The sequence below is a fragment of the Bos javanicus genome, chromosome 12 (assembly GCF_032452875.1).
Source record: "Bos javanicus breed banteng chromosome 12, ARS-OSU_banteng_1.0, whole genome shotgun sequence".
NCBI classification, from domain to species: domain Eukaryota; kingdom Metazoa; phylum Chordata; class Mammalia; order Artiodactyla; family Bovidae; genus Bos; species Bos javanicus.
Genome location: NC_083879.1, coordinates 30,513,641 through 30,534,349, shown reverse-complemented (window position 1 = coordinate 30,534,349; position 20,709 = coordinate 30,513,641). Strand labels below are relative to the sequence as shown.

Genomic DNA, 20,709 nt, shown 5'->3' with positions numbered 1-20,709 from the left:
AGGTCACAAACCAAGGAAGTGTCAGAAGTAGAATTTAAACTCAGATCTCATGGACTCAAGTGTCTTCCCACCACACCAAGAAAATCTAAGGGCTATATTCACTTTCACTAGCTCTAGGTGGTATTTTACTACATTTGTTTTATGTAATCTGTAGAGGAAATGAAATTGTAAAAGGAAAAAAATTTATACAAATTCAATCTCCCATAACTTTTAGCCCTAATTCTATCAGCACTGCCCACATTCTGTGCTACAATGAAGTTTACTTCATTCTGCCTTACATAGATATCACTATGCTGATGTTACTTGGTAAAGGATCTGTGGATTTGCTGATATAAAGATTTTAAAGTTTAAAACTCCTAATTCTATGATATTATTCATGGTATTAAATAGCATTCCTTCACTAGTAGAAGCTTGCTGTGTTGTTGAGTGATTTTCCATCACTGTTGATGATATATATGGAAATGGAAATCTTTTTTGCCAGGCAATATACAGTCTTAGATTTGCTTTTATTAAGGATTTCTGATCCACAGAGAAAATTTAGTATGGAGGAAGGAGGTTTGGAGAAACATATTCTGGTCCATTCACTTTCATTAAGAATAAGGCTTAAAACATAAGTATAAAAATAAATCAGATCTGTGCTACAAAGCGGTTAAGGGAGGTGAAAGAAAAGAAATAACTGGGTTGGTGTTTCTCTAATAAGAAGAAGTTTTCAGGAAAGTGTTTATCAATGGGAAAATGCCAGTCACACTTTTTATTCAGTTTGAGCCACAGATATTAGGGCTGTTATCTGTGGCCACTGCTTTCTGCAGTATATCATGGTGCTCTAGCAATTAAGAACAGGTACTTCCTACACTGAAAGTTAATCCTAGAGCCAGATGGCTTCACTGGAAAATTCTACCAAACATTTAAACATAATTAATGCCAATCCATCTAAAATCTTCCAGAAAACCGAAGAAGGGGGAACACTTCAGACTCATTTTATGAAGCCAGCATTACCCTGAAACCAAAACTAGATTAGGACATGACAAGAAAAGAAAACTATAAGTCAATATCCTCAGTGAACAGAGGTAAAATTTCTCAACAGAATATTAGCAAAGCAAATTCAACAACACATTAGAAGGATTATACACCATGACCAAGTAGGATTTATCCTTGGGATGCCAGGTTCAACACATACAAATCAATAAGCATGATCTCTCACATCAACAAAATAAAAGATAAAAATCATATGATCATCTCAATAGATGAAGAAAAGCACTCGACAAAATACAACATCCTTTCATGAGAAAAACCCTCAACAAATTGAAGGAACATACCTCAACATGATAAAGGCCATGTACGACAACAGTTAAATTATACTCAACTGTGAAAAATTGAAAGTTTCTCCTCTTAGATCAGGAACAAGACAAGGATGCCCTCACTCTCATCACTCTTATTCAACATAATACTGAAAGTTCTAGCTAGAGTAACTAGGCAAGACAAAGAAATAACAGGCATCCAAACTGGAACAGAATAAGCAAAAATCGTCATTATTTGCAACTGGTAAGATCTTAAATACAGGAAACCTTAAAGGCTCATCAGAAAACTACTGAAAACTAATCAATGAATTCAGCAGGATATATGATCAACATACAAAAATCAGTTGTGCCTCAATATATTAACAACAAAACATCCAAAAAAGAAATAAAATTATCCCATTCACACTGGCATCAAAAACAATAAAATACTTAGAAAAGAATCATCTTGTGTTTTTATAATGGGAATCATAAAATTATCTCTAACTCAGTGGGAAAAATCCTGAAGGAATAAATTAACTATTTTTCACAGTTTTTTAAATGCTTTTCGAAAATTTTAAGAGATCAACAAGCTAAACACATGATCACAGCTACTAATCAAAAGGAAATTTTATTTTCTGTGATGCAACACTCAGACCACAATATGACTTCACAAAAAAAGGGACTGAAAGCCAGAAAGAACTAAACTCAGCTCCTGGTCTAGCCTAACTTACAGGTCAAGGTCTCCCAGGCCTCAGTGTCCTTACTTGTAGAATTAATGAAGTTACTCGGTGTTGGCGGAATGCCTAATATGTGCCAAATGCTGCGTGAGCAGTGGAGTTTGCTATTTGTTATTTGTGTTGAGTAAATAAAGCCACGGTCCTTGCCCTTGCAAAACTCTTACCCTTGTCAAGAGACAAAGAAATACAACATAACTGGGATGAACACACTGTCGTGCCTGGGCAAACCAGAAAAGGCTGCAAAGAGGAAAAACAGTTTAACTGAGACTTGAAGAACGAATATGAATTGCTTAGATGGGGATTATGGCTGTTCCTTGAGGAAGAACAGACTGTGCAAAGACAGGAAGGTAGCAAAGAACAAGAAGAGAGAGGTTTAATATAGATGGTGCACAGGCTGAGCATCAAGGAGATAAATTTCGAGCCTTACTGCCACACTACTGATTCACCCTTCCACCTTAAAGGAAAGGTAAGGTTCCTTCTACACTAAGATTCTGGAAACCGGCTGTAGGCCCAACCAGATGGATCCAATTTGTCCACCATTTCATCTGAAGTTGTTAGTCTTTTAAAGCAAAAAAGCTTTGATGTTGACATTACGAAATCCAAAAAGAACTTGCTTAATTGATAAATTTATCAGTTAAACTAAACTTCAGGACCAGCAGTGGATTTCTACTGTTATGATTACAGTAGTAAAATATTTCAAAAGCAAGATATATGACAAATGACATAGTTCTGTTCTTTATCAACTACAAACCCTGTAGACACACATGTGTGAAAACTATAAACAGCTACTAAATTTACATGCCACCCCAAAGAGTTTCTCATACTTGGTTCAAATAAAGGTTTACTCTCTTCACTCTGACCATCAATTAACTCAAGAAGTACCTAAGGAGAACAAACATAAAGTTCCACTTACTTGTGTTCTGCAGGTACGGGGGGCGGCCACACGGCAGGATCTCTAAATGGTTCATCTTGACAGGACACAGGGAAATCTGGGGGCCTGTCGATTTTAAAACTTTCCAAAGTACTGACAATACTTTTAACTTGTTCATATTCTTCCAATAATTCCTGCCGAACCTTTAAAAAAAAAATAGCCTTTATGCTACAAACTATTTACGTAAATTGCAAACAACAAACTGCTATAGAATGTTAGTTTTCTTAATGCCATTCAAAGTATGCAAAATGAGTCATTAAAACACAGTCAAAAAACCAAAGAACTATTTAAAGTAATATAGATAGGAGGGCAGGAATTGGTTTGGAAAAAGACATATATCTTTTCTTAAGGCAAGTAGTTATATATCTTTCATAAAGAAATTCTTTCTACCAAAGAATGTGATGACCATTAAGACAATTCAAAACAAGCAACTAAGTTATTAACCAGTAACCATTCCCAGAAATCTATAATGTTAAGCTAAATTCTTTTAATATATTTGTAAATAACACCCTCAAAACTTGTCAGCCAAAATTTTCATCAGCATTTCCTATCCCCATTATCACAAGATATGAAATGCCTCTCACGGGCATCTAAAAGCCCTGAGTGGCATAATACTAAGAATTACCCATTTCCAGTTTAAGTTCTGCTTCATCAAAGTCTGAATTCTTTCGCCTTGTTTAAAAATCTTTCAACCTGGCTAAAGTTTAAGCTCAAAGGCAAGATTTTTCCCATATTTAAAAAACTTTACTGAGCGCTATGTGGAAATTCTTATGTTTTCAAATTTTGAGCCCAAACTAATTTTCAAAGGCAAACAGATAACAGATTGAAAATCACATGTATAAGCTAATTTCAATAATTCTAATTTTTTAACCAAAAAGCACACTTTACTATAAAGCAGAGCATAAGAAGCTTTCCCTTAACTTTATCTCAAACAACACATAAAAACATATAAACAAGTCACAGAACCAAATAAAAATCTAAATTCACCTAATATATGCAATTATATGCTATACTGAGAGAAATAAAATTTCAGAACCTAATGGAAGTAAATATAGAAGTACCAGAATAGAAACGGTCACTATTTAACACAATTAAGAACATGTCAAAAATATTTCCATGCTGGATTAGTAAACAACTCTTGTCTATGGCTAGGACACCAGAGAGAAGAACTCAAAAATTTCAATTTGAGTTAAAACCAATATATTGTTCTCACTCAACATAATTTGGTTAACACTTAAGTTGGAAAATAAGCCAAATTCACCCTGAAAACTTAGTAAAACATCAATTTCTGACCAGTGGAAAACTTAAAAGAAACACTTGAAAGGCATTAGCACATAAATGAAACTTCAAAGAAGTGCTTGACTTTGTACTTTTAATTTTAAAAGGATTTTAAGTTTTAAGACTAAATGGGGAAATTGTAATTCAAGTTTTTATTAATATTATAAAATTGTATAGTCAAGACACAGTAAATATATTACTGTTTTTTATTAGATTACTGACTCCTTTGTATTTGTAAAGAGTCTTTCAAAAGAAGAGGAAACTTTTTTAAAGGAAAAGTTTTGTGAAATGGGTCAAAATTACATGTAAAAATGAAAGGGGAAAGGGCAAGTAGAAATATCTCATTTCTACAACTTGTAACCATACACAATTAGTCAACTGAGGAGGAAAAAACAATTAGAGTCAATCTGAATTAAATGGCTTCGAAATATGTCTCAAAAATACTGAGTTGACCAAAAAGTTCATTCTGTTTTAAGTAAACCTAAAAGACATATTTTTCATTTTCACCAAGGCTTTTAATGAACAATGTGTTCACTAACTGAACAAACTTTTTGGCCAAATCAATATATTATGAAAAACATACACGTTAACTAGGAAAGACAGAAAAACGATCCAGAGTACATTTTAAATATACTTCAGCAGTCAGACAAAAGAGAACTACTCGCAAAATCTCAAACTGATTTTTCAGCTCACATCTCTCCAGTGCAGCAGACCGCTGTCCTCACCCCCTGAACACGTCCATGGGCTCTTACCTGCTGCCATCTGCCTTTGACCGCTGGGTCTCTGACTGATTGGCAATGTCTCTGAATCTGCTGGATCACCCCCTGGTAATATACCATGGATGAGTCATAATTTCCAAGAAGTGCATATTCTCTTCCTTTCTTTGCATTGTCACAAATCTCAGCCAAATTCATCCTTCAGAGATCTAAACATAAAATGCAGTGGCTTTTTATTAAGTTTTCAGTACTGACTTTAAAGCATTTATTACACTTTAAAAGATCTGCTTAAAACTACTTTGAAAGTCAAAATGTTTCTCTCATTCTTTGAGGTTATCTGAATGCATCTTATAATGATACTGAACAAAGTTCCCAAGTTTGGAAATGCACAGATTACAAAAGAGCACCCAAGGAGATAACTAGAGAAATGACACAGCTCTGCACTATCGATTTATGTTACAGCTACATAAACTGGACACCAGTTCTCCTTGCCCATTTATAATCACCACAAGCTGCAATAACAGTAAAGATCAACTTGCTTCATTTTAGTCCGTTTATTCTTGACAATGTAAAGCTAAATATATAAATAGCTCACATTTTCCATCAACATCAATTAAAACTACAAAAATTATTTTTCACTAAAACTATCTGGCCCCAAGAACAAAAAGGGAAGGAACTTTTTGACTTAAGGAACACATTTTAAAAGTACAGCCTATAGTTGTCCATGCATCATTTACATACATTTAAGTGTTTCATACAACTTAAATCTAAGCAAAAACCTCAAAAACCTGTGAATTTAACTATCTGATGCTCCCCATCTGGTAATCTTCTATGATCCTGCCATTCTCTTGAGCTTTTTGCCTGTGCAAATCACTATCATTAATCTTCCCCTTCTACAAGAAAATAGGAAAAATAACCATCTGAACCTCTGGTTTCTACCAAAGCCCTCCAGCTCAGTAATTCTGGCTTTTCCAGGCTTCTCAACAGTCCCCCAAGATCATCCAAGGCTTCTAAGCAAAGATACTTTCCACTGAAAACTGTCCAGAGATCCAGGAGAATGACATATTGGGAAGGAGTCCAAATTGACCTACTCTTACTTCCTGGAACAGTAAACCAAGAAATACACTTAGCAGAGAAAAATCATTTTGTCCCATGCTTTCCTGAGGGGATTAAATTTTGCTGGGAGTAGCCTGGCTCTTCCTCTCTACCTCTTATCTGTTCTTAAGGGGCTCAGAACCTCTTCCTCAAAACTAACTACAACTATTTCTAGTCATTTTAGCTGACTCCAGTACATTCTTGAAAAGATTAAAGTTGTTTCTTTTTATGTGTTCTCCCATTTTAGTTGCCCCTTCTCCCAGCATAGGTTCCTTGAAGGCAGCATTTATGTTACTTGAGAATCACACTGCAGCAAATAGTATACTACTCTCACAAAGTAAGAAATTTCAACATTCAGTAGATCTACCCACAGAATATATGACAACCATGGAAAGCCTCTTCTTCAAATTACAATTCTTCAAATGAGTCCTTAGACAAAAGCATTCATTCTGCTAATATATGCGGGCACGCAAAGATGCACAATGGAAATATTTCCATGTAAAGCAGGGTCAGCAAACTTTCCCTGTGAATGGCTAGAGTAAATATTTTTAGCTTTGAGGGGCAACAGGAAAAACTGAGGGTATTATGTTAGTTATATAAAAGAGACAAAAATGTCCACAATTTTTATCAACAAAATTCAAACTATTATAGTAGCAATCATTGAGTACAACTTTTTGCAGAACAGGGGATATGATTTCATGTAGTTGGGATTCATAGTTAGTGTTTCCTATCATCCAGATCAACTGCAAATGTTCATGTGTCAATACTGCTTTTTAATAAGATTTACGCATTTCATGTTTTAAAGTGTTTGTTTACCAAGAGAGGTATTGTCACATGCTGATATCAAATCACAAGCATATAATTTCAATCCAGCATATTTGCTGTTTGAAAAGCATTTGAAGGTTTTATTCTTCTCTTGATAAGTCATTACACTGTATATTAATCAATTCCAAATGAAGGTTAAGTGGAAGTATCTCCATTACACAGTTAAATGGATTTTGTAATACGGAAATTTCCTTTGCACTTGCATCAAAGTAGTTTGAGCTCAAATACACTGAAAATCTGGGTGGGAACAGAGATCTCACTTCTTTAACTTTTGACAGTGTAGATAGCTACATATTATAAAATAACTCAGTACTACTTGTGATTCAAACATTAGCTGGCATCAAAATAACTTTAGTTTTGCATGTAAGCAGTCTGATCCTGAAATTTTCCATTGAATTTATTAAGAAACATTATCAAACCTGGATTGGCAACTCGTTTCACAGTCCAGGTTCGATGCAGGATACTGGATGCTTGGGGCTGGTGCACTGGGACGACCCAGAGGGAGGATATGGGGAGGGAGGAGGGTTCAGGATGGGGAACACAGGTATAACTGTGGCGGATTCATTTCGATATTTGGCAAAACTAATACAATATTGTAAAGTTTAAAAATAAAATAAAATTAAAAATAAATAAACAAACCCATATACACCCCCCCACCAAAAAAAAATCACTCAGACCACAATATAGAGCATTTCCATAAGTAGAAAGAAATCTTCATGTCCCTCCAAGTCCATGGCCTTCTTCCAAGGACATAATGTCCCAATTTCTATCACCATAGATCACTTTTCTCTGATTTGAACCTCATACAGGTAGAATCATACAATATGTTCTCTTTGTTTTTTGGTTTATTTTACTTAGCATTTGTCTGTTACATTCATCCGTGTTGTTGAGGGTGTTGGTAATTCTTTTTGTTGCTAAGTAGCATCTCATTCTATGAATAAAATATACAGAATTTGCCCTTCAAAAAAAAAAAGAAACATTATCAAGTCTGCAGCAAAACTGCTTTCCAAAGCTATTCAGTGTTCAATAACAGTGGATGAGAACAGTTCCTCTCATTCAGAAAAAGTTCAAATTAGCCCGTAACTCAAGACTGCAATAGAACTTCGCCACTACAAGCCACGAACTGCTGTGGTAGGGATACGTCAGGATATTCTGCTTCTGACAAAAATTCAAGGAACTGACAATGGTTAAGTCCTCAAGAAGAACACTCCTGCGTCTTAAGACACTAACGGTTTCTTACCACGTGATAGATTCAAATATTCTCTGCAAAATACCTGCTGATTATAAAAAAGTAAAGAACCATCAACTTTAACCACCCTATGTTTTCCCAGCATAGTAAATTTGTTCACGTAAGCCTTTTTCTCTTCTATACATTTTTTTTTTGTTTTACCACCACTAGCTCCAACACATCAGATTCCACTTCAGGTTGTAAAGAATAAGTGTATTCTCAACTTTTTAATAAATATTCCTGTCTGTAGCTATTCCACAAACACTATTCATTAAATGTATTTCTTCAGTAACTTCCAAGTCAGCATTGACTTTGCAAATAAACACTTAACTGTTTTGGTAACATCTGTCAATTCATCAAGAGCCAAGGAAAACCACTCAAAATCGTTTGCCTTGTTTTTTTAATTGACTGATGTCCTCATCTATTCTAGCAATTGTTCTCACCAAAAGGCTAATAGTCTTAAACAAGTTTATTTTCTCCAGACACATTTCTTTGGCTGCTACAGTCAAATAAGATTTACTTAAGTCACCATGGGCAAATAACTTTCTTGTTTGGCTAAATAATGAGACACTTGAGAAACTTACTCCAGGTGCAGCCTGATTTTTGTTTTTTAATTTTGTGAAGAAATTCTGCTTGAAAAGATACTCCTTTTTAAGTTTTCTAGCCACTGCTTTCCTATGAATTGGGAATACCACGATGAGTGATTCATCTGGTAATATCAGTGTAAACTGTATTTCTTCAGTACAGCTATAGCGTCACTGCATAATAATCACAGTGCTTTGTCATCCTGTTCAATACTCCTCACTTCATTGTGCTTTAAAAGTATAAATACATCAAATCCATTTTTCTCTTCTTTTCTGTTTTTAACGTGACGGGAATCCACTGATAATAAAGTAAAAAGTCAGAGTACAGGGACACAGAGGGCACATGAGACACTGTGACGGCAGTGCACAGCAAGAGGCACTCAGACACCATCAAGTCACTACTGGCACTACTCAACTTTGTACAAAAGCATCCACAGACAATATGAAAACAAATGAGTGTGGTTGTGTTCCAATAAAACTTTATTTACAGACATTGATAACTGAATTTCATTTATTTTCACATGTCACGAAACATTATTCCTCGTTTGACTTCTTTAACTGTTAAAAAAAAATGAAAAAAATATTCTTAGCTCATGTGTGTCTGTGTTAAGTCTCTCAGTATGGTCCGACTCTTTGTGACCCCATGGACCATAGCCCACCAGGCTTCTCTGTCCATGGAATTCTCCAGGCAAGAATACTGAAGTGGGTTGCCATTCCCTTCTCCAGTGGATCTTCCTGACCCAGGGATCAAACCCAGATCTCCTGCTCTGCAGGCAGATTCTTTACCATCTGAGCCACCAGCTGTTCAAAAACAAGTTGCAGACTAGATTTGGTCCCCAGATTGTAGTTTGCAAACTCCTGCTTTCAGCTTCTGTCTTAAAGAATCTAGGAAAATAAAGGCACATTAAATCCAAAAGAAGTAGAAGGAAGAACACAACACAGTTGAAAGCAAAAATCAATAAAATAGAAACAAGAAAAAATTTTTCAATGTAGTAAAAAGTTGGTTCTTTGAAGAAATCATTAAAAATGATTAAACCTCTAGTTATACTAATCAAGAAAGGGAGAGAGAAAACACAAATTACCAAAATCAGGAATGAAGGAGGGGCCATCACTACAAACTGTAGAGATAGTCACCACATACCAAAGCTATTTCTGAAGAAGAAATAATTAATCTGAATAGTCCTGTGTCCATCAATGAACTTCAATTTGTAGTTTAAAATCTTCCCATTAAAGAAAAACAAACAACAAAACCAACACTCCAAATCCAAAAGACTTCATGAGTGAATTCTTCCAAGTATGTAAGGGAAAAAAAATAAAACAATTTCCAAACAAACTCTCTCAGAAAAAGAAATGGGTGGAAAAACTTCCAACTCATATTTTAAGACCAGTGTTAGCCTGATATCAAAACCAGACATTTTAAGAAAAGAAACTTACCTACCAGTATCCCTCAGGAACATAGATACAAAAATATTTAAATTTTAGCTAATCAAATCCAGTATATAAAAAGGATAATGCATTATGACCAAGTGGAGTTTATATTAAAAAATTCAAGGTGGTATCTACTTAAAAAAACCAATCAATCTTAAGAGACTCAGAAATAAAACATGATCATCTGAACAGATGCAGAAAAAGTAGTGGACAAAACTCAATACCATTCATGATAAGAACTCTTAGCGAACTAAGAATAGAAATTCCTCAATCTAGTAAAGAGCAGATATCATCAGATTAACTGTGAAAGAACTGAATGCTGCTGCTGCTAAGTCGCTTCAACCACGTCCGACTCTGTGCAACCCCAAAAACGGCAGCCCTCCAGGCTCCCCCGTCTCTGGGATTCTCCAGGCAAGAACACTGGAGTGGGTTGCCATTTCCTTCTCCAATGCATGAAAGTGAAAAGTGAAAGGGAAGTCGCTCAGTCGTGTCCGACTCTAAAGACCCCATGGACTAAAGCCTACCAGGCTCCTCCCATGGGATTTTCCAGGCCAGAGTACTGGAGTAGGTTGCCATTGCCTTCTCCAGAAAAAACTGAATACTCTCTACCAAAATCAAGAAAGAATAAGCAAGGCCAGTGAATCTCCTCTCAACGCTTCTATTCAACATGACAGCTATAGGTTCTAACCAGTGCAAGTAGCCAAGAAAAAAATAAAAGGGATACATATTAGAAAAGTGGAAGGAAAATTCTCTTATTCACATACAATGTTAATTGTTAATGGAGAAAATTCTAGGGAATCTATAATAATTACTAGAACTAATAAGTGAATTTTGTAAAGTTGCAGGATACAAGGTTAATATTCAAAAATCAATCGTATTTCTACATAATAACAATAAAAAAATTGAAAACTAAAGTCAAAACAGTAAAATCATTCAAAAATACTAAATACCCCAGGGATAAACGGAACAAAATATATGTAAGATCTGGGCACTGAGAAATTAAAGATGACCTAAGTTAATAGATATACATACATGTGTGTATGTGCACATGCATTTATGAATTGAAACCCCCAATGTCAATTCACTTGAAAGTGATTCACAGACTCAATGAAATCCCAATCAAGATCCCAGCAGCCTTTCTTATAAAAACTGACAAGCTGATTTAACACTTAGATGGAAATACAAAGGACATAGAACGGCCAAAACAGTTTCAAAAATTATAGTAAAGTAGGACAACTTATACTGATTCCAAGATTTATTATAAAATTAACAGGAATCAAGACAGCATGGGATTGGCATAAAGATAGACACAGACCAACGGAACAAATCAGAGTCCAGAAAGATCGATACATATATGGCCAATTAAAATGAAAAAAAATATATATATATATATTTTTTTTCCCCCAAAAAAGGTGTTGAAACAGCTAGATATCCATATAAGGAAGAAAAAAAAATTCTGAATCTCAAGTCTTACCTCACAACATATACAAAATTTAACTCAAAATGAATGACTCAAATATAAGAATTAAAACTACAAAATTTACAACCTAAGATTGTGGGGATATTTTGTACTTGTCCCCTAAACCCCAGTTTCTACAAAGCAACGTGTAATGGGGCATGTGGTAACAGCAAATGCAGCAGATTGCATTATCAAAGAATCTTAAATTCAGGGAACCCAAATCTATCATACTGAACACCATGCATGCCTACCCTTTGTTCCAGATGAAGATACTATCTTTCTTTCAAGGCTGTAAGCAAGCCTAACCTTTCCTCTGGACACTCTATCTACCTGCCAAGGCTGTTCAATTTGGTATTTCAATTATCCGGGGTAGTCTTTGTCTTTTCTACATTGAATCTTTTTGTCTATCACATGTCTTTCTTCCTTTCTTGGTTCACTCTCTTGTTGTTCAGTTGTTAAGTTGTATCTGACTCTTTGCAACCCCATAGACTGCAGCACACCAGCCTCCTGTCCTTCACCATCTCGAGGAGTTTGCTCAAACTCATGTCCACTGAGTCAGTGATGCTACCCAACCAACTCATCCTCTGCTCCCTCCTTCTTCTTTTGCCTTCAATCTTCCTCAGCATCACAGTCTTCCAACAAGTCGGCTCTTTGCATCAGGTGGCCAGAGTATTGGAGTTTTAGCATTAGTTCTTCCGATGAATAATCACAGTCAGTTTCCTTGAGGATTGACTGGTTTGATCTCCTCACTGTCCAAGGTACTCTCAAGAGTCTTCTCCAGCATCACAATTCAAAAGCATCAATTCTTCAGCACTCAGGCTTCTTTATGGTCCAACTCTCACATCTGTACATGACTACTGGAAAAACCATACCTCTGACTATATGAACCTTTGTCAAATTCAAAAGCATCAATTCTTCAGCACTCAGGCTTCTTTATGGTCCAACTCTCACATCTGTACATGACTACTGGAAAAACCATACCTCTGACTATATGAACCTTTGTCAGCAAAGTGATGTCTCTGCTTTTTCATAGGCTGTCTAGGTTTATCACAGCTTTCCTTCCAAAGAGCAAGTGTCTCCTTTATAGAATACATTTTCTGTAAATGGGGAGTAAAATAAAATTTTGAGACTATGCATGCCTTAAAACACCTTTATTAAACTATCTTCATACTTCAGTGATAGTCTGGCTGATTACTGAATTTTCATTTGCAAATAATTTCCTTTAAAAATGTAAAAGCATTGCTCTATTACCTTCTAATTTTTTTTTTTTTTAGGTTTTAAGCTTTTTTTTTATTTTTAAACTTTACATAATTGTATTAGTTTTGCCAAATATCAACCTTCTAAGTTTTAAGATTAAGTTGAGGCAACTAAAGTCATTCAAATTCCTGATTGCTTATATATCATGCCTTTTTCCCTTTCTGCAAACTTACAGGATCTTCTCTTTGACACAAGTTTCCAAAAACGATTGATGATATGCTTTGACATGGGTCTATATGTGATTCTTCCAAACTAGAAACTGCTGCTGCTGCTGCTGCTAAGTTGCTTCTGTCGTGTCCGACTCTGTGCGACCCCATAGACAGCAGCCCACCAAGCTCCGCCGTCCCTGGGATTCTCCAGGCAAGAACACTGGAATGGGTTGACATTTCCTTCCCCAATGCATGAAAGTGAAAAGTGAAAGTGAAGCTGCTCAGTCGTGTCTGACTCCCAGTGACGCCATGGACTGAAGCCTACCAGGCTCCTCCGTCCATGGGATTTCCCAGGCAAGAGTACTGGAGTGGGTTGCCATTGCCTTTTCCTTACTGCTGAGTAGCACCTCATTATATGAATATACTAAAATGCATTTATTCATTCACCAGTTCTCCATAATGCACTTCAGAGAAACAACCAAAAGTACAGGATACATCCTTGACCAAGACTTCACAGTATTTGCACTGAGGTTATATCTAAAATTTCAAGGTACAAAAAATACAACCCATTATAAGAGTGAGGCAAATACTAAAACATATGGCAAAATTACTGCTATTATCAAAAGTATTTGATAATCTAATAGTCACTACAAAATAAGTATACTTAGAAACACAGGAGCAAGCCATTTAAAAATGAATAGACAGGTCTGAAAAAGAATCAAGAACTTCTAGCATTAAAATGAAATGTTCACTGAAATGAAAAACTCGGTGCACTGAGGAAACAGCAGATCAGGCACAGCTGAAGGGAGGATCAAGAAACCAGAATATAGTGCTACAGAACTTGCCCAGAATGCAGCACATAAACACAGAATAAGCAAGCAAAGATAAGAAATGCAGAGAGTACAAAGACCTGGCCCAATATACGTCTACTATGAATTCTAGGAGAAAAAAAGGGGAGAGCAATATTCAATACATAATGGCGAAAGCTTCTTCTTTTTTTTTTCTTATTTTTCTGGGCTCCAAAATCACTACAGATGGTGACTGCAGCCATGAAATTAAAAGACGCTTACTCCTTGGAAGGAAAGTTATGACCAATCTAGATAGCATATTCAAAAGCAGAGACATTACTTTGCCAACAAAGGTTCGTCTAGTCAAGGCTATGGTTTTTCCTGTGGTCATGTATGGATGTGACAGTTGGACTGTGAAGAAGGCTGAGCACCGAAGAATTGATGCTTTTGAACTGTGGTGTTGGAGAAGATTCTTGAGAGTTCCTTGGACTGCAAGGAGATCCAACCAGTCCATTCTGAAGGAGATCAGCCCTGGGATTTCTTTGGAAGGAATGATGCTAAAGCTGAAACTCCAGTACTTTGGCCACCTCATGTGAAGAGCTGACTCATTGGAAAAGACTCTGATGCTGGGAGGGATTGGGGGCAGGAGGAGAAGGGGACAACAGAGGATGAGATGGCTGAATGGCATCACCGACTCGATGGACGTGAGTCTGGGTGAACTCCGGGAGTTGGTGATGGACAGGGAGGCCTGGCGTGCTGCGATTCATGGGGTCGCAAAGAGTCGGACACGACTGAGTGACTGATCTGAAAACTTCTTCAAAATCTATATAAGACAGTAACTCTGTTTCAAAATAAATAAAAACAAGTCCACATCTAGGACAACTTAGTAAAACTGCAAAACCTAAAAGCAATAGAGAGAAATGATATATTGTCAACAAAGGAAAAATAATATATTGACAGCTAACTTTTCAAAAGGAATATTGGAAGCCTGGAGGCAGCAGAATAATCTCTCTCATGTGCTACTAGTGGGAGACTGCCAATCTAGACTTGTATACCAAGCTAAACTATTCAAGTGTGAAGGCAATATTAAAATTTCAGGCAGAAAAACCTGGGTATGAATCCAGGCACCACAAATTTTTAGTTGTGATCTCAAGCAAATCATGTAACTTCTCTTGGCCTCAGTTCTACACCTATAAAAAAAGGGAAACTAATATTTACCATCACAAGGTTATTGCAAAAATTAAATGTGAAGTACATTAGCATCATTCCAGGCACATAACACTGAATCAATGTAAGCTATTATTTTCACTCCACACTCAACATTAATGCATAAGTTTGAAGCCGCTACATTCAACTAACCCAGTTTTCATTGTAATTCCTAGAAGCTGTACCACAACTTTAATTACTTTTAACCATAACCTCTTTGAATAGAGGTTTTAAAAGGTTTAACCATTTAAACTCTTTGAAATATAAGAGGATTTTTTAAAAAATCTCCTTGAATTTAAATTAGAAGAGTTTCTAGAACTTTTAAATGCTCAGGTTACATCTGAAGGAGGCATAGATATTTTAACAATGACACATACTTGACAATACTTCTCTTATTTTGAGAATACTTCTCTTATTCATTCAAAAATGAATCAGCATCTTCTTACAATATTTACAATTGAACTGACCCAGTAGAGTTGCCCTATACACAACAGTCCATGTAATATCTTCAAGGAGAGCTCTAGTCTCAGGACAAAAAGAGATCAGTTCAAGTTCATGCTTAGACCAAGAAGACAAAATACTGCCTCATTTGGTTCTACATAATTATGACTTGTCTCCTTCATGACTCAGATCTAAAAGTAACAAATTCCTGGTTCCAACCTATCTCTCCCGAAGCATCTCCAACCACACCCTTCTCTTCTTTAAATCTACCATCAACCCACAATACAATGTGGGTTGTATTGCACACACACAAAGATTTCTTCCCAGTATAACTGGATTTCTCTCTTATACCAAGACCAAGAACTCCAGTGTTCTTGCATGGAGAATCCCAGGGATGGCGGAGCCTGGTGGGCTGCCATCTATGGGGTCGAATAGAGTCGGACATGACTGAAGCGACTTAGCAGTAGCAGTAGCAGCAAGACACACATTTGGGAAAACTAAAGTGTGAAGTCATGTGGGCCTTAGGAAGCATCACTATAAACAAAGCTAGTGGAGGTGATGGAATTCCAGTTGAGCTATTTCAAATCCTAAAAGATGATGCTATGAAAGTGCTGCACTCAATATGCCAGCAAATTTGGAAAACTCAACAGTGGCCATGGGACTAGAAAAGGTCAGTTTTCATTCCAATCATAAAGAAAGGCAATGCCATAGAATGCTCACACAATTGCACTCAATTGCACTACCACACAATTGCACTCATCTCACACGCTAGCAAAGTAATGCTCAAAATTCTCCAAGCCAAGCTTCAGTAATACGTGAACCGTGAACTTCCAGATGTTCAAACTGGATTTAGAAAAGGCAGAGGAACCAGAGATCAAATTGCCAACATCCACTGGATCATGGAAAAAGCAAAAGAGTTCCACAAAAACATCTATTTCTGCTTAATTGACTACCCCAAAGCCTTTGACTGTGTGGATCACTGTAGAATCAACTGTAGAAAATTCTTAAAAAGATGGGAATACCAGACCATCTGACCTGCCTCTTGAGAAATCTGTATGCAGGTCAGGAAGCAACAGTTAGAACTGGACATGGAACAAAAGACTGGTTCCAAATAGGAAAAGGAATGTGTTGAGGCTGTATATTGTCACCCTGCTTATTTAACTTACATGCAGAGTACATCATGAGAAACGCTGGGCTGGATGAAGCACAAGCTGAAATCAGGATTGCTGGGAGAAAATTCATAATCTCAGATATGCAGATGACACCACCCTTACGGCAGAAAGTGAAGAAGAACTAAAGAGCCTCTTGATGAAAGTCAAAGAGGAGAGTGAAAAAGTTGGCTTAAAGCTCAACATTCAGAAAATGAAGATCATGGCATCTGGTCCCATCACTTCATGGGAAATAGATGGGGAAACTGTGGCTGATTTTATTTTTTCAGGCTCCAAAATCACTGCAGATGGTGACTGCAGCCATGAAATTAAAAGACGCTTACTCCTTGGAAGGAAAAGTTATGACCAACCTAAACAGCATATTAAAAAGCAGAGACATTACTTTGCCAACAAAGGTCCATCTAGCCGAGGCTATGGTTTTTCCAGTAGTCATGTATGGATGTGAAAGTTGGACTGTGAAGAAAGCTGAGTGCCGAAGAATTGATGCTTTTGAACTGTGGTGTTGGAGAAGACTCTTGAGAGTCCCTTGAACTGCAAGGAGATCCAATCAGTCCATCCTAAAGGAGATCAATCCTGGGTGTTCACTGGAAGGACTGATGTTGAAGCTGAAACTCCAATACTTTGGCCACCTGATGAGAACAGTGGACTCATCTGAAAAGATCCTGATGCTGGGAAAGATTGAAGGCTGGAGGAGAAGGGGACGACAGAGGATGAGATGGTTGGATGGCATCACCAACTCAATGGACATGAGTTTGAGTAAACTCCGGGAGTTGGTGATGGACAGGGAGGCCTGGTGTGCTGCAGTCCATGGGGTCACAAAGAGTTGGACAAGACTGAGCGACTGAACTGAACTGAATAACCAGCTTATTCTCAGAACCCCTTATATTAATTTTTAAGTTAATTCTTTTGTCTCCACAGTAATGGTTTTTAAGTAGGAAAGCAAATATTTTCAAATTAATTTTTAATGTGAGTGAAAGTTGCTCAGTCGTGTCCAGCTCTTTGCAACCCTATGGACTATACAGTCCATAGAATTCTCCAGGCCAGAATACTGGACTGGGTAGCCATTCCCTTCTCCAGGGGATCTTCCAAACCCAGGTCTCCCACACTGTAGGTGGATTCTTTACCAGCTGAGACACCAGTGAAGCCCAAGAATACTGGAGTGGGTAGCTTATCCCTTTTCCAGTGGATCTTCCCCACCCAGGAGTTAAACCAGGGTCTCCTGCATTGTGGGCCGATTCTTTACCAGCTGAGCTACCAGGGAATCTACCTAACTCAGTTATAATATTTACATGTGAGGTTTAAGAAAAAAGTTCTGCTTTAAACTATTTTTATCTTTCTAAAATACAAACCTGTTAAGGCCACTGCATATGTGCTCAGAAGCTAAGTCATGTTAGACTTTTTGCAATCCCATGGACTGTAGCCTGCCAGGCTCCTCTGTCCATGGGATTTCCCAGGCCAGAATACAGGAGTGGGTTGCCATTTTCCTCCTCCAGGGGATCTTCCTGACCCAGGGATTGAACTCGAGTCTCCTGCATTGCAGGTGGGTTCTTAACGACTGAGCCACCTGGGAAGCCCAATAAGGCCACTACTCCACTGGAAATTCTTCAATGGTGACCCCATGTTGAAGAAAAATTCTAAATTCTTTATCATGGTACCAAGTACTTTTGAGATCTGGTCTCTCCACTACACTGCAAGTATTCTGGGTTTCAGTCATCAGAACAGTCAAGGATTTCCCAAACACAAAACACTCAAATCTCTCCTTTGCTTTTGCTATGCCATCTGCCTAGAACGGCTTTCCTCAGCCTCACTCCAATAAAAGCTGAATAAACTTTCCTAGCACAAGTCAAATGTCACATCATTCTGGAGATTTCTCTTAATCTCCTTAGACAGAGTCACAATCCTCCCCAAGGGTACAAAGGATGCCATCAGTAGTTGAGATCACCATTTAGATGAGTTAGATCCACTTTGGTTGAAATTCCAGGCTCACACCTTACTCAGCTATGACCTTATTCAGCTATGGGCAAGGTCTCTGAGGCTGTTTCCTCATGTCTAAATAACAGGAGCTACTTCATAGGATTGTTGTGAGGATAAAATAAGGGGCTGCATGCAAAATATGTCTCCCATAGAGTAAGTATTCAATACATGTTATTGTGATATAATATCCCTATAATGTATTCCCACTCTGGGCTCGCAGCAACTTGCACCCATCTCTCCACACTATTGTGATGACATGACTGTGTGCCCATGTAGGACACAGATTATCTTCTATCAGCTCTTAATTCCCACCACCTGGCATATTGCCTTGTGCATAATAGGTCCTTAACAAATACTGAATGAATGAATAAATAAATCCTAAATGAATAAATATTTCAAATTCCTTGTGTATAAGGCCTTGATTTTTTTCCCCAGTGGTCTTATTAAACTTACTTTTTTATCTCCTCCTACAAAACTGCTTCTTTAAATAAAGTTTACAGTGACCAAAGAGAAAATGAATCTTATAGTGAGAGAAAATTAATTTTATAGTGACCTTGTCTTCTTGTTTAGAAACATACACACACAAAATAAGCCCATACTGCACCAATAATTTTCCAACACACCACTGTAAAATACCAGATTTCTAGGATGGTTATCTATTGAAAAATTTTTAAAGGGATGACTAGGGAGGTTTTCTAAATCTGTATCAGCTTCCTTACCTCCAGGGCCTGGGCAAACTTTAGGGACTAAAATGTATTTCAGAGCATTAAAAAAGGAAAGAACAGAGTGCTTTTCATTCTGAAAAATGGTCCTAATAAATTTTTAAAAACATTGTAATAATAGAAGAAAATAATTACTACTACCCACTGCTAAAAATTTGGTTTAAAAAGACAACCCTGTACTTAAACGAAAATTAGTAATTTAAAGTACAAACAATCTTTAAAATGGCATCAAAATATGTGTAGGTAGTGTTCAGGCTAATAGGCTGAGGTGAAGGAGTGCTCACTTTGTAATCCTGACCCTCAATAAATAAAATGCAAAACGGAAAAAATATCAGATACTACTATACAACAGCATGGTACCTTTTATCTACTTCCACACTTGACCTTTAAACATTAATGCCCTTTGAGTAATTATTAACCATTGGGTTTAATTAATGCAAACACCTCTGAACTACTTCAGAATAAATCTGATCAAGTACCTAGCAATAAAGGAGCGAATCAGGAAAAGGAGAAAAATCGGTTAAAATATAGTTTTTCGGGTCGCCCATCAAAAGTGTGCCATACATACGGTTCTGCACCAAGAGGCAGCAATTAGGGAGGGTGAGAGGCGCCGAAGGCCCGAGGCCCCGCAGCCCCGAAGGCGACTCCTCCCCGACTCTACGCGGGGCGGTGGCCGGGCCGGGGTGGAGACAGCGCTGCAGCCGGGGCGGGACAAATTGGCAGGGCGGAACGCCCGAGTCTCACCTCCACTTCCCCTTTAGCTCTCAGAACCCCATTCAGCGACCACCCCAGAATCCCCTCACCACAGACAGAGTCTCCCTGTTTCCCCTGGCCGGCTCAAAGTTTATCGGTCTTTCTCAGCTGTCGGGGCCGCCGGGCTTTGTAGTTCACCCGTCCGGGCCGAGCCACCAAGGCCGCAAGCCCGAGCAGCCGCTGAACTACAATCCCCATAAAGCCCTGCGCGCCCACCGCTCGCGCTCTCTCTCTCACCCTTTCTCGCGCAGCACGCAGTCTCCTCCGCCGCGCATGGCCCCAGCGTCTCCGGCAGCGGGAGCTGGGGTGTGGCTGTCCACCCAAGCACCCCACCACCGGCTCTCTCGCTGGCCCCCGTTCCCCCTCGGATTCATTACCTAGGTGTCGCAGGTCGGCCGACCGTTTTTGCCGCGGTCCAGGTGGGGTGGGGGTGGGGCAGAGGCCGCCGCCGCCGCCGCCGCTGAGTCCGTTAGTTCGCGACGTGCGTGAAGAGGCGGCGGCGGCGCCGGCGACGGCCGGTTGCCATGACAGCCGTGGGCCGCGCGGTGGGGCTGGGGGGAGCGCGAGGATTCGGAGTCGGCTCGGGGAGGAGCCTGGGCAGCGGCAGGAGCTGCGGAGACAGGGTGGCGCGAGGGTGCGCCGAGGAGTGGAGGGAGACAGCGACACTGAGGAGGACGGATGACGAGCTGAGC

The 20,709-nt window shown here is 38.3% G+C and overlaps 1 protein-coding gene across 7 annotated transcripts in view; it reads right to left on the bottom strand.

Annotated features, from left to right (window-relative positions):
* KATNAL1 (katanin catalytic subunit A1 like 1) overlaps window positions 1-20,486 on the bottom strand; it is a 57,894-nt gene extending 37,408 nt beyond the window's left edge. For 2 of the 7 annotated variants that reach the window (XR_009739984.1, XM_061434850.1), the window contains exons 1-3: window positions 20,009-20,111; window positions 4,976-5,148; window positions 2,928-3,088 (exon numbers count right to left, since the gene is read on the bottom strand). Coding sequence is in view for 6 of the 7 variants with exons in the window: in XM_061434850.1 (XP_061290834.1) it covers window positions 2,928-3,088; window positions 4,976-5,137 (323 nt within the window). In the remaining variant the exon portion in view is untranslated. Of the gene's footprint in view, window positions 1-2,927; window positions 3,089-4,975; window positions 5,149-16,950; window positions 17,254-19,743; window positions 19,921-20,008; window positions 20,158-20,394 lie in introns of those variants that run through there. The other 5 variants (XM_061434854.1, XM_061434851.1, XM_061434855.1 and 2 more) reach the window with 5 other exon arrangements.
* Between the last annotated feature and the right edge of the window lie 223 nt (window positions 20,487-20,709).